At 49.4% G+C, this 13,514-nt stretch overlaps 1 protein-coding gene across 7 annotated transcripts; it reads left to right on the top strand.

The window, feature by feature from the left end:
• Positions 1 to 1,926: 1,926 nt before the first annotated feature.
• Positions 1,927 to 13,019, top strand: LOC130197856 (uncharacterized). Of its 7 annotated transcripts, XR_008832530.1 has the most exons (5): positions 1,940 to 2,014; positions 6,218 to 8,050; positions 10,390 to 10,503; positions 11,294 to 11,444; positions 11,669 to 13,019. XR_008832530.1 is itself a non-coding variant. In XM_056420802.1 (4 exons), the coding sequence occupies exons 1-4, from the start codon at positions 1,953 to 1,955 to the stop codon at positions 11,693 to 11,695; spliced, it is 354 nt and encodes a 117-aa protein (XP_056276777.1). In that variant the 5' UTR covers positions 1,927 to 1,952; the 3' UTR covers positions 11,696 to 13,019. The 7 variants fall into 7 exon arrangements, 6 of the variants coding, with proteins under 6 accessions (XP_056276777.1, XP_056276775.1, XP_056276776.1 ...); XM_056420802.1 differs by lacking the exon at positions 6,218 to 8,050 and having other exon boundaries at positions 1,927 to 2,014; XM_056420799.1 differs by lacking the exon at positions 11,294 to 11,444.
• The last annotated feature ends 495 nt before the right edge of the window (positions 13,020 to 13,514 follow it).

A 13,514-nucleotide genomic window follows, 5' to 3' on the forward strand; every position in this document is an offset into this window, starting at 1 on the left:
GTCTAGGAAAAGGAAGGGGTCGGGAGCTAGAGAAGGAGAGGGTCTAGGGATGGCAGAGAGGAGGAGAGTCTGAAGAAGATAAAGGAGAGGGGTTCAGGAGCAGGGGGAGAAGGGAAAAGGTTTTAGGGGTTAGAGATGGTAAGGGAGGAAGGGAAAGGGGTAGAGCAGGGGGAAAAAAAGTCTCAGGTCGGTAGAGAAGGAGAGGGTTTTCCCGGACCTAAGGGCAGGGGAAGGAGACAGGTATGAGGGCTTGGAAGAAGGGGAGAGAGGTTGGGTTCCTTAAAAAGGTAGGCAGGGGCCGCCTAGAGATAGAGTAAGGAGAGGTTCCCCAGGTTTAGGGTAAGGGGAGGCCGGGGTAGGAGACGGTGAGTAGAGAAGGAGCCTGAGGTTAGAGAGAAAGGAGATGGTCCGAGGAGATAGGAAGCAGGGGAGGAGTAAGGAAGAGGAGGTTCCTCTAGGGTTAGAAAGATAAAGGGGATAGGTTCCAGGGAGTAGAGTAAAAGGGGGTGGCCAGGAGTAGAGGGGAGATGAGGTCCCAGGAGTGAGATAGGTAAGGAGAGAGGTTGGGGTCTTGAGAGATAGAGAGGAGATGAGGTTCTCAGGAGCAGAGATAGAGGAGGGAAAGAGGTCCAGAGCCTTTGAGATAGAGAAGGGATGAGGTTCTTAGAGCCTTAGAGAAGAGTAAGGAGATGAGGTTCAAAGATGAGGTGGATGAGGTAGACAGGAAGTAGGATTTTCTAGAAGGTTTAGAGATAGAGAAGAGAAGGATTTGAGGTAGAGTAGAGAAGAGAGATGAGGTCCGAGCCAAGAAGAGAGGAGAGGTTTAGGGTTTGGAAAAGAGGAGATGAGGTTTGGAGTAGAGAAGAGAAAAAGAGGTCAGGGGTTAAAGGGGGTAAGGAGATGAGGTCTGGGGCCCTTAGGAGTAAGGAAGAGGTTAGGAAAATAGGGATGGTAAAGGGGCCTTAGAGATGAGAAGTGAGGTTTTAGGAGCCTAGAGATGAGTAGGAGATGAGGCTCGGGGCCAAGAAGAGTAAGGAGATGAGGGTTTCCCAGGGCCTTAGAAAGAGAAGGGAAATAGGGCCCAGGATAAGAGGGGATGGGGTTCCTTAGAGAAGGAGAAGAGTAAAGGGAAAGGGCCTTAGGAGTAAGGGGATGGGGGAGTGAAAGAAAGGGGTGGGTTTTTAGGGGTTAGGAAAGAAAGGGTAGGTTCCAGGGTAAAAATTTAAAAGGGGAAAAGGGAAAGGGGAAATTTAAATTTTTAGAAGAGGGGTTTAACCTGGGGGAAAAAAAAATGGGGGAAAAAAAAATTTGAGAAGAGAAGGAATAGGGTTTTAAAAGAAGAGAAGGGGAGAGGTTTCTGGACCAGAGAAGAGAAGGAGATGAGGTTCCCCTAAAAGTAAGGGGGATGAGGAGGGGTTAGGGGAAAAAGGGGGGCCCAGAGTAGGAAAGGGAAAAAAAAGGCCTTAGAGGGGTAAGGAGATAGGTCCCAGGAGCCTTAGAGATAGAGAAGGAGATGAGGTTCCCCAGGGCCTTAAAAAAAAGGGGGGGGTTTAGGGGTGGGGGAAAAAAGGGTTTTAAAAGAGTAAGAGAGTTCCCAGCCTTTGAGATAGGGGGAAAAGGGCTTCATGAAAGAGCTGCAGGTATGTCAACTAAATGATGTTTCTTCAAACTCAAGCAGATCAAATACTCAACCAGGGAAAGTATCAGGAGACCACATCTGACAATCATTGTAATAACAATTGGGGAATTGGATATGTTTTTAGTACTAATAAATATTCTCCATCTCTGTCTCTCTCTCTCTCTCTCTCTATATATATATATATATCCTCCATCAATTCTACACATTACAGCATGAATGAAAGGTTTTTACTTCTGACCCCCCTGTGACCTTAGTCCTCATCATGGACCCTCTGTCCCTTCCATGCAGGTGTTCCAGAAATGCCCTCTGAGGGATGAGGGGAGCCGAGGGGATGGAAGCCCTTCTGAGCTCCACCGCCGTGAGATGGAGTCCAAGGTAACGAGAAAGCCTCTGAGCACTATGAACACAGCTCAGAGCGGCATATTGAGAAGGTCTGCTGGCTTTGAATAGGAGGTACTGCACCTTCTGGAGGGTAGAGTAGCTCACCTGGGTACAGGACGGCTTCTGCCAAAAAAATAAGTTTTATGTTACAAAGTTAAAAATCATAATTTGTGACGTTACAATCTGTTACCACCAGAGGATCCCTTCACCAGTAGAGCTGAGGGATGTTCTCTGGTACTCCTCTCACCCTGATGTGTTGCTGCTTCTCACAGCCGCTAACATCTGGAGTAACATCATTGAGCCTTTATGACTCGTGGCCTCTTTGCTCCTCGTCTTTCTTATATCACGTATCACTCTGTACTCTGGAGACAGAGTGATATAAAAGAAATAACAGAGGGGTTAACAAACAATGAAAAACAAACTACGCCTCATGGTGCTCACAGGGCCACATTAAGGGAGGTCCAGGAGGTGCTAGTAGCCTCCTGTTCAGTCTGCTGGGACACCTCCTCTCTAGAGGGCCAGGAGGTATCACCTCCTCTCTAGAGGTCCAGGAGGTGCTAGTAGCCTCCTGTTCAGTCTGCTGGGTCACCTCCTCTCTAGAGGGCCAGGAGGTATCACCTCCTATCTAGAGGTCCAGGAGGTATCACCTCCTCTCTAGAGGTCCAGGAGGTTCTAGTAGCCTCCTGTTCAGTCTGCTGGGTCACCTCCTCTCTAGAGGTCCAGGAGGTATCACCTCCTCTCTAGAGGTTCAGGAGGTTCTATTAGCCTCCTGTTCAGTCTGCTGGGTCACCTCCTCTCTAGAGGTCCAGGAGGTTCTAGTAGCCTCCTGTTCAGTCTGCTGGGTCACCTCCTCTCTAGAGGGCCAGGAGGTTCTAGTAGCCTCCCGTTCAGTCTGTTGGATCACCTCCTCCCAGAGGTCCAGGAGGTTCTAGTAGCCTCCTGTTCAGTCTGCTGGGTCACCTCCTCTCTAGAGGGCCAGGAGGTTCTAGTAGCCTCCTGTTCAGTCTGCTGGATCACCTCCTCTCTAGAGGTTCAGGAGGTTCTCCCAGCTCTGTGAACATATGCTCCTCCTCCCTCTAATTAACTGATGGGCTGCAGGTGTGACCAATGCCAGGTACCTATTGGCTGCAGCACCTGCACTGGACTCCCTCTAGCTCCTCCCCAACCTGAGCTTGGGGATCCGCCCCCTATGTCTGCTCAGCTTCTCCTGGTTTTCACAGTACAATGACACTCTAACACATTAACAGGACATACCAAGCAAACCTTTCTGATTCACTTCCTGTTCCTAATGTTGGTGACATAACATCAAGATGTCATCCAGGTCCACCAGTGCTTCCTTCCTGTAACCTCTGCCTCTCTTTTTGAAGACCATACCTTCATCTCTGTCCTAAACGTCTTCCCCCTGCCAGCGTCTCTCGTATCGTCGCTGCTGGATCTCTGGTCACATGACTGTTCCTACTCTATAACTGCTTTTATGAATTAATAAACGTCTGCTTTCCACCCTGCGTTGTCTTCTCAAGTCTTTCATTTTCTTTTAACTGGGGGCACACACACACACACCCACACACACACACACACACACACACCCACACACCTCTGGATCCAGAGCGGCTTCTTCAGGAGAGATATACTTACAGCTACTGAAGGAATGTGGTACATGGCCTGTTATCACATTGATAATATCTAATAGAGACAGGTAGACGGGGTCTAAGAGACAGGTAGACGAGGTCCAAGAGACAGGTAGACGGGGTCCAAGAAACAGGTAGACGGGGTCCTAGAGACAGGTAGACGGGGTCTAGAGACAGGTAATGGGTCCCAGAGACAGGTAGACGGGTCCAAGAGACAGATCGGGTTCAGAGACAGGTAAACGGGTCCCTAGGAGACAGGTAGACGGGCTCAGAGACAGGTAGACGGGTTCAGAGACAGCAGACGGGGTCCCAGAGACAGTAGATCGGGTCTATATTGGTAGACGGGGTCCAAGAAATGGTAGACGGGGTCCTAGAGACAGGAATGGGGTCTAGAGACAGGCAGACGGGGTCCTAGGAGAGACAGGTAGACGGGTCCTAGGGAGACAGGTAGATCGGGCCCAAGAAACAGGTAGACGGGGTCCCAGATAGGTAGACGGGGTCCTAGAGACAGGTAGACGGGCCTTAGAGACAGGTAGACGGGGTCCAAGAAACAGGTAGATCGGGGTCCTAGAGACAGGTAGACGTCCTAGAGACAGGTAGACGGGGTCCAAGCAAAACAGGTAGATCGGGGTCCTAGAGACAGGTAGGACGGGGTCTAAGAGACAGGTGAAGACGCAGGTCCAAGAGACAGGTAGACGGGGTCTTAGAGACAGGTAGACGGGGTCCTGAGAGACAGGTAGGCAGGGTCCAAGAGACCCAGGTAGACAGGGTCCAAGAGACAGGTAGAGGCGGGTCCTAGAGACAGGTAGACTGAGGGTCCAGAGAGACAGGTAGAGCGGGGTCCAGGAGACAGGTAGGCGGGGTCCAAGAGACAGGTAGAGCCGGTCCTAGAGACAGGTAGATCGGGGTCCAGGGAGACAGGTGAGACGGGGTCCAAGAGACAGGTAGGCAGGGGTCTAGAGACAGGTAGATGGGGTCCAAGAGACAGGTGCAGACGGGGTCTAGAGACAGGTAGATGGGGTCCTAGAGACAGGTGAGGACAGGGGTCTAGAGACAGGTAGACAGGTGGTCTGAGAGACAGGTAGGCATCGGGTCCTAGAGACAGGTAGGCGGGGTCCCTAGAGACAGGTAGACGGGGTCTAGAGACAGGTGATGACAGGGTCCTGAGACAGGTAGACCGGGTCTAGAGACAGGTGAAGGACGGGGTCCTAGAGACAGGTGTTGAGACAGGGTCCAAGAAACAGGTAGGCGGGGTCCAAGAAACAGGTGAGGACGGGGTCCTAGAGACAGGTAGACGGGGTCCAAGAGACAGGTAGGCAGGGGTCTAGAGACAGGTAGATGGGGTCCAAGAGACAGGTAGGCGGGGTCTAGAGACAGGTAGACGGGGTCCAGAGACAGGTAGACAGGGTCCTAGAGACAGGTAGGACGGGGTCCTAGAGACAGGTAGATGGGGTCTAGAGACAGGTGAGACAGGGGTCTAGAGACAGGTAGGCAGAGGTCCAAGAGACAGGTAGATGAGGGTCCAAGAGACAGGTGAGACGGGGTCCTAGAGACAGGTGGGCGGGGGTCCAAGAGACAGGTAGACGGGGTCCTAGAGACAGGTAGACAGGTCCAGTGGGCAAGAGGTCCTAGAGACAGGTGAGGCGGGGTCCTAGAGACAGGTGAGCGGGGTCCAAGAGACAGGTGAGACAGGGGTCCAAGAGACAGGTAGGCAGGGGTCCAAGAGGTAGACAGGGGTCTAGAGACAGGTAGAGCGGGGTCCTAGAGACAGGTGAGCGGGGTCCAAGAGACAGGTAGACGGGGTCCAAGAGACAGGTAGACGGGGTCTAGAGACAGGTAGACGGGGTCCTAGAGACAGGTAGACAGGGTCCAGGAGACAGGTAGACAGGGTCCTAGAGACAGGTAGACGGGGTCCTAGAGACAGGTAGACGGGGTCCAAGAGACAGGTAGACGGGGTCCAGGAGACAGGTCGACGGGGTCCAGGAGACAGGTAGACTGGGTCCAGGAGACAGGTAGATGGGGCCTCTAATAGTTAGAATCTTTTCATTAAAGAAGTTCATGAAGTCATTGCCACTGAGGTCTATAGGAATACTGGGCTCCACAGAGCTGTGACTCTCTGTCAGCTACAGAGCTAAAGAGAAACCTGGTCTGGTTCTTCTTCTAGTCCTGATGAGTAAGAGGCTGCTCTGGCATCACGGAGGGCCTTCTGATATGTTTTAAGACTATCTAAGCCCTCTGATCAGTCATTGGACTTCTTGGATCGTACTTGTCGTGTCTCATTGGAACCTGAAACCAAACCACTCCTGCTTAGTTGTGATACGGAGCTGTTCTCCATCTGAACAAAACATGTCAGGGACCAGCCAGCAGTATGAGGGTATCGGTCTTTGTGCAGATAAAGAATTTTAGCCTCTTAAGGATTGTTCCAGTCATCGAACAATCCTTTAGGACTATCTTGTAGGTAATGTATTGTATATTTTACTCATACTTGGATATAAGAGACTAAATTTAAGATTAAGTATTCTTCATTTTCAAAGTATGAATTATTTGACCTTGCCTTTTCTAATTATAGGTGACTACAGAACTGTCAAATAGGAATCATTTGCCAGGTGGGAATAAGCAATGGAAAGGAGAAGTAAGAACATCAGACCACCAGTCAACTCCTCAGACAGGAAGTACACATGGCTGCCCTCATGAAGTCAGAACAGCAGCCGGACTGGAAGACCACGTTGAAGTTAGGAGAGGCGATGTGAATCAGCGTAAAGTCCCAGAGGAGACTGTGGGTGAACTAGATTCTTCCACCAAGAAGATGGAGGTACTTCGAGTCCCATCTGTTCAAAAAGAGAAGGATCTGTCTGGGGAGAGTTCTGATCCAGTTAACGAGGAGGTTGTTGGTCAGATGTGCTGCCCGGCCTCCGCAGACAAGAAGGTCAAGTGTACAACAATTGTTACTCTACACAATGTTGTTCATGGTTTACCATCTGAGAAGAAGTCCAATGTGACGGTCGTATTAACGTTAGAAAAAGAACACAGCCCAGAGGACAGAGGGATAGAGTTCCAGCAGGACCGGTCCCTGAGCCCAGGTCAGGAGGGTGAAGCTTCTTCTCCGGTCCTAAGACCTCCACCCAGCCTGACTGACAGCAGCAAGCTAGACCAGCAAGCCACCCCGCAGGTATCCGGGGACCCATCGCAATACACAGGAGAAGGAAGTAGCATGAGCCCCCCGATTTGGGACGATTCAATTCAATTCAATTCAGTTTATTTGTATAGCCCAATTTCACAAATTACAAATGAGTGTCCACCACCTACAATGGGTACCATCTCCAAGACCCGGAGTCCAAGAGTCAGGACAGAGTCCAGAGATGCTGGAAAGTGGGACTCTGACTTACAGACTGGGGACGAACCCACCTATCAGGCATACGACAACCAAGCTTTCCAGGACAGTGACGACTCTGATAAGACACCTATTATTGTTTTCTTGGATGAGCCTGTGGACATCCAGTCAGCCTGCAAACGTCTCTCTACTATCCTAGAATGTGAGGAAGATCTTGATGGGATTGTCTCTCCAGAACATATCTTGGATGAAGAGGAGACAAAGCCGGATGAAGAGAAACAGAACATGAGAACAATAAGCATGACTGAAATAAATACAGTCGTTGACATGAAGGATACCGGAGGAAAAGGTCATGATGTTCTACGGACGCACAATCACATCCTTTCAGCAGATAGTGTCTCAATTCCAAAAAAACGAGACCAGGGTACACCAGACTCGTCTAGACCGCCAGAGACCAAAAGGAAATTCAAATTCAAATTCCCCAAAAACAAACTGGCTGCAATTAGCCAAGCCATTCGTCTCAGGACGACCAGAACAGGAAAGAAGACTCTCAAAGTGGTTGTTTATGAGGAAGAGGAGGACAAAGCATCGGACAGCAAGCCAGTGAAGGAGACCAAGAAGCCAACACAAGAATCCAAGAGGGTTAAGACCAGCAGTACCACACAACTCAACGTGGGTGAAGACAATGCCCGTGATAGAGACATCAAGGTCTCCCCTTCCATTGATACTAGACCCTCAAAGTCCGGCAGCCGGCTAGAGAAGCTCTGCAGGAGCACGTTGGACTCCATGGACAGTCTAGAAGAGTCCATTAAACAGTTGGAGATCAGCGTGGACAGTGTGTCCGGCCCTTCTTCTCCCTCCAGCGAAGTGTCCTCACCTCCTGCGTCCCCTGACTCCTCCTGTGACTCCAGGGACAGGACTCAGCTCCAAGGCAAAGTCAAACGAGAGAGGAAGACGAGCCCGTCCAAGAGGCCAGCGTCTCAGACCCTCAAGGGCCCCGATCCACCTCAGAGTAAGAGAGCCAAGCCCCAAGCTACACAGGACTCAGGAAAAACCTCCACCAAGAAACAGGTCTGATGTTCCTCTTCAGGGAAGCTGGGCTGGTGGTGGGCGCTCCGCTCTGACTTTACGCTTACGTCTTCTTCAATCCTTCGTTTGCAGCTAGGGGTCATTTGGTGGTCGTTGGTACCAGAAATGACGAACTGACTCGTACTGGTTTCGCCGTAAAGGGTTTTGCATTGTCTAAGAGATCGTCATCTCTGGCACACAGAGCTCCGGCGGAACAGGAAACAGCTCATTCCTTGTGTTGTATCGGCTCAGATCTGACAGCTGGACTATAATTATGTCTTTAATGGACAACCTGCACCCACCAGGAGAGATAGTCCCGATAGTCCTGATAGTCCCGATAGTCCAGATAGTCCTGATAGTCCTGATAGTCCCGATAGTCCTGTTAGTCCTGATAGTCCAGATAGTCCTGATAGTCCTGATAGTCCTGTTAGTCCCGATAGTCCTGATAGTCCTGTTAGTCCTGATAGTCCTGATAGTCCCGATAGTCCTGTTAGCCCTAATAGTCCTGATAGTCCCGATAGTCCTGTTAGCCCTAATAGTCCTGATAGTCCCGATAGTCCAGATAGTCCTGTTAGTCCCGATAGTCCCGATAGTCTTGATAGTCCTGATAGTCATGTTAGTCCTAATAGTCCTGTTAGTCCCGATAGTCCCGATAGTCTTGATAGTCCTGATAGTCCTGATAGTCATGTTAGTCCTAATAGTCCTGATAGTCCCGATAGTCCTGTTAGTCCTAATAGTCCTGATAGTCCCGATAGTCCTGATAGTCCAGATAGTCCTGATAGTCCTGTTAGTCCCGATAGTCCCGATAGTCTTGATAGTCCAGATAGTCCCGATAGTCCTGATAGTCCTGATAGTCATGTTAGTCCTAATAGTCCTGTTAGTCCTGATAGTCCTGTTCGTCCTGATAGTCCTGATAGTCATGTTAGTCCTAATAGTCCTGTTACTCCTAATATTCCTGTTAGTCCTGATAGTCCCGATAGTCCTGATAGTCCTGTTAGTCCCGATAGTCCCGATAGTCTTGATAGTCCAGATAGTCCCGATAGTCCTGATAGTCATGTTAGTCCTGATAGTCATGTTAGTCCTGATAGTCATGTTAGTCCTAATAGTCCTGTTAGTCCCGATAGTCCTGATAGTCATGTTAGTCCCGATAATCATGTTAGTCCTAATAGTCCTGTTAGTCCTGATAGTCCTGATAGTCATGTTAGTCCTAATAGTCCTGTTAGTCCTGATAGTCCTGTTCATCCTAATAGTCCTGATAGTCCTGATAGTCATGTTACTCCTAATAGTCCTGTTAGTCCTGATAGTCCCGATAGTCCTGATAGTCCTGATAGTCATGTTACTCCTAATAGTCCTGATAGTCCTGATAGTCATGTTACTCCTAATAGTCCTGATAGTCCTGATAGTCATGTTAGTCCCGATAATCCGGTTAGTCCTGATAGTCATGTTACTCCTAATAGTCCTGATAGTCCTAATGGTCCTGTTAGTCCCGATAGTCCTGATAGTCCTGATAGTCATGATAGTCCCGATAGTCATGTTAGTCCCGATAGTCCTGATAGTCCTGATAGTCATGATAGTCCCGATAGTCCTGATAGTCCCGATAGTCATGATAGTCATGATAGTCCTGATAGTCCCGATAGTCCTGATAGTCCTGATAGTCCTGTTAGTCCTGTTAGTCCCTTCCTTCCATGAATGGCTCCCTCGTGATAAAGGGGAATTGTTATAAATGTCCAGCTCATGTAAAACATGTATTGCATCATTTGCTAAACACACATTCCCCGTTGACTTGCATCATGTCTTTGAATCTGTTGAGTTAAAATGTTCTATTGTCTCAAAGATATGTTTGTTGATCCCTTTCTACCAACCTGGACTGATGGACTCCGTTGCTTCCCGTAGAGAGGACTCAGGTGTACTTCTCCCCTCCATGTGCTACTGGAGTTGAATAACTTGGAATTCAATGATGTCATCATTGATCTTAATTAGCTGCTTGAATCTGATGCTTCTGCAGCTGTTGTAAAATCAATCAATCAGTCAATCAAACTTTTAGTACAGACTCAACGTCCAGATAGTACAAAACATTAAAATATAATAAAATACATACATGTTTTTATCAAATGTGTGGATTTGATAAAAACATGTTGATCTCATGTTCAGAGTCATCAACCCGGCAGATAAACTTGTAAATTAGATTTCTTAAAACCGCGTTGAATGTGTTGACTCCTGCAGACCGTCTCACTGGCACTCGTCCACCTCGTCTCTTCAACCGATGCAGCGTCTGTACCTGTCGGTCGATGACGTCATCGCTCGGTACTGACTAACCTCGTGTCCGTGACTCTTCCTGATAGACCTCCAGCAGCAGCTCCGGCTCTTCTGCCCAGCAACCCCACTCCAGATCTCGTGACTCTCCTTCCTCCCGCTCACCGGAGAAGACGCCAGAGGGCCAGAAGCAGGCCGGCCAGGTAAACGAGCGAGGCCAACCCGTCCCCTTGGTGGTCCGTAGCAGGACAGACGCCTGTGGAGTGGAACTAAACGTAATGATTCATCATCTTTACAGACAGATACCTGTTGTACCACAGCTCTATCCATACATCTATATCCATCCGGTGAATCCAGGTGGATTCTGCTGAAGTGATACAGATATTAAAATGTACATCATATCGACTTCTCGTTGTCCCTGAGACATTGAAGAGGCGGTAGAAGATACAATTGGGTTAAATAATGTGGAGTAATCTTATTTGCAAAGAGAATCAGAAAATTACATCTAAACTAGAAATTGTACTTGAAGAGTCTTCAGTCAATAGCTGGAAGAAAAGAGTGAGTTGTATTTGAGTGAGTCTGACGTGTAGTTTGGGTGGAGGTGCATGTCTGTCTTTTGTCGTGGCTCTTCTGTCTCTTCACGTCCCTCTTCAACTCTTTCACTTCAACACACACTCCCTGATTTAGCTATAATACCCATCAATGGCCCCATATCCCAAACTAGTACACATTTAGTGATTACAAAACCATCCCAACGTGAGCCCAATGCTGCTAGTGACCCTGCACACAGAGCCCCTGCAGAGGGGGGGGGGGGGGGTATCAAACCCCCATGATGCAGCGTCGGTGGAGAGGAGCAGCCCCTCCTCAGACTGCAGGTCTTTAGATGAGTCGCTCCAGGCCACTAAAGGAGGGTCTCTATTCTACTGGTCACTTCCATTGATCCACTTCGTTCAGTCAATGTTGAAAAGCCCAAATCTATTGATGTAACCAAAGGTCAGCAGTGACTCCTGAGCTGGTGGCCTCTCTCTGGACCTCGGTGGAGGCAGCAGTACCTCCGCCGCTCTGGTTCTCGGGTGGATTTAAGGAACAAGGGTTTCAGTTCACAGTCAGGAGGCCGATGATGAAGCTGGCGGCGCGTTGGCAGGTGAGCTCTGCCAATCGGTCATTTGCAGTAACTCCAGGTCGTGGACTAAGAGACGTCTCTTTGGTAAAGACCTTTCGCTGGAGCACTCGTATCAGTTCCAGCCTCGCAGGGTCTTGGCAATACCAGATCTGAGTGCTCCTCTCCTCCTCCTCCCATGTGTGTGTGTTGGCTCTGACCTCCTCTCTGACCTCCTCTGCGGCCTGCTCCGTGGTGTGTGTTTCCAGGAGGAGCAGCGGAGCCTCCGGGGGTAGGAGCCCTTCCTCTAAGATCCCCGCCTTGAGCCACAGCTCTGGGAGCCACCCGTCTGCTCACTGCTCAGACACCAGCCATAGCTTCCCACGCCTGTCCTCCTCCTCCTCAAAGTGTCCTTCCGGCCCGCCTCCTTCTTCCTCGGCCCAGCTTTCCAGGCAACGGGCTCTTACGTGTCCTCTCTCCTCTTCTTCTCCCTCAGACTCCCCACCTCGCTCCCCGTCTCCTTCGCTCGCTTCCTTTCCTGTCTCCTCTCCCTGTCGTCAGTCTTTTATCCCGTGTCTGAATCTGAGTCGTCTCCTCTCCTCGTCTAGCCTCCTCGCCTTGTCGTCATCCCACGCTAACGCCGGCCCGGCCCAACGCCAGCACCGCCTCGCCATCACCTCCACCCCCCAACACAGCTACTCCTCCTCGGCCTCCTCCTCCTCCCTGCCCCCCACCTCCTCTTCCTCCTCCCTCCTCCGGATGGTCCAGATGTCGGCGTCCTCTCCGGGCAAGAAATGCGGCGAAAGCCAAGATGGCCGAGTCGGCTGCATGACGTTCAGGGCAGGAGGAAAGCGTGGGACAACTGATGACTGAACCTGATGTTCCTCTCCAGCAACAGTGTGTGACGTTTACCTGATGATGTCTTTGGACAATACAAGTCCGACCTGATGTCCGAGAGCAACACGGCGTGGACCTGTTCGCATCTTTTTCATCGTTATTTATTCTTTCTTTTTTTTTTAATCCAAACCGTGTTTTCAAAGGATCAATATTGAGTGAGCCGAGGTGACGTAGCACACGTTCCTCCAGAGGGCGTGGTTATTCACCGTGACTGATGCCTTGAGGCCTCTGAGCTATAGGTCTGACAACACGAGCCACGCCTCCATTTACGAATACGACGCACTAGTTGAAGTATGGCGTCATGAAGGCTGCACGGAAACACAAATAATGGGTTCCACGTCCTAAACCGTGCTCGAGGGGTTTGATGAAGTCACATGACTGAGTGTCTGTGTCCTGGCAACATGGCACATGGCCAACACCAGCTGATGTGGAGGATACGGGGTCAGACTAAATAACGCACACAGACTCACAAACGCAAACACAAGACGCGCTCATGCGATTGGCTGACGGTGGGAGTGACATCTGATTGGCTACAGGCCAGTCGATGTTGAAAAGAACGCATTTGTGAATCGAGCCTCGACAACAGAGGAGTCTCAAAAACCCACAAACAAAGAAATGGTCATTTATTTATGTGTGCATCGGAAAGTATTGGAGAGTCTAATTTATTTGTACATTTATTCTGTGTGCATTTGTAAATCTAATATATTTGTGAATTGTTCTGTGCACATTTGTGAATCTTTGTGTTTGCATTTTCAATTATTGAGACTGATCTGACCTCTAGAGCAGAGGTGTCAAACTAATTTTCACCGTGGGCCACATCAGCATCATGGCCGCCCTCTTAAAGGGCCGGAAACACTTTATAAACTCCTCGAACATATTGTTAAATATCTCTCTTTGCATTTGATTATTGTTTATTTGAGGGTAAAAATATTGTACATAAGAAAATGTCTCTAATATTACAACATAAATCCATTTAATTTGAAACCTTCAAAATAAAAGCAAAGCAATTATTCTTCCATTTAAAGAAAAGGATCACGTCTTTCAAGTCATTAGCCACAGAAAATGATGCGGCGGGCCGGATTCGGCCCACGGGCCTTGTGTTTGACACCTGTGTTGTAGAATAACAAGTCAAACTGTACACAGCTCCCATTGGCTCGTACGATTAAGAGGAGGGTCTTAAATGAAAGTCGCCCTATCATAGGCGGACGGAGGAGTGGG

The sequence above is a fragment of the Pseudoliparis swirei genome, chromosome 8 (genome assembly GCF_029220125.1).
Source record: "Pseudoliparis swirei isolate HS2019 ecotype Mariana Trench chromosome 8, NWPU_hadal_v1, whole genome shotgun sequence".
NCBI classification, from domain to species: Eukaryota; Metazoa; Chordata; class Actinopteri; order Perciformes; family Liparidae; genus Pseudoliparis; species Pseudoliparis swirei.

What these genes read in the sequence shown, in the direction of transcription:
- LOC130197856 (XM_056420797.1), top strand. An exon ending in AAACCTCCACCAAGAAACAG is followed by an intron (nt 8,051 to 10,389) that starts GTCTGATGTTCC and finishes TCTTCCTGATAG; the next exon opens with ACCTCCAGCAGCAGCTCCGG. An exon ending in GCCAGAAGCAGGCCGGCCAG is followed by an intron (nt 10,504 to 11,895) that starts GTAAACGAGCGA and finishes CTTCTCCCTCAG; the next exon opens with ACTCCCCACCTCGCTCCCCG.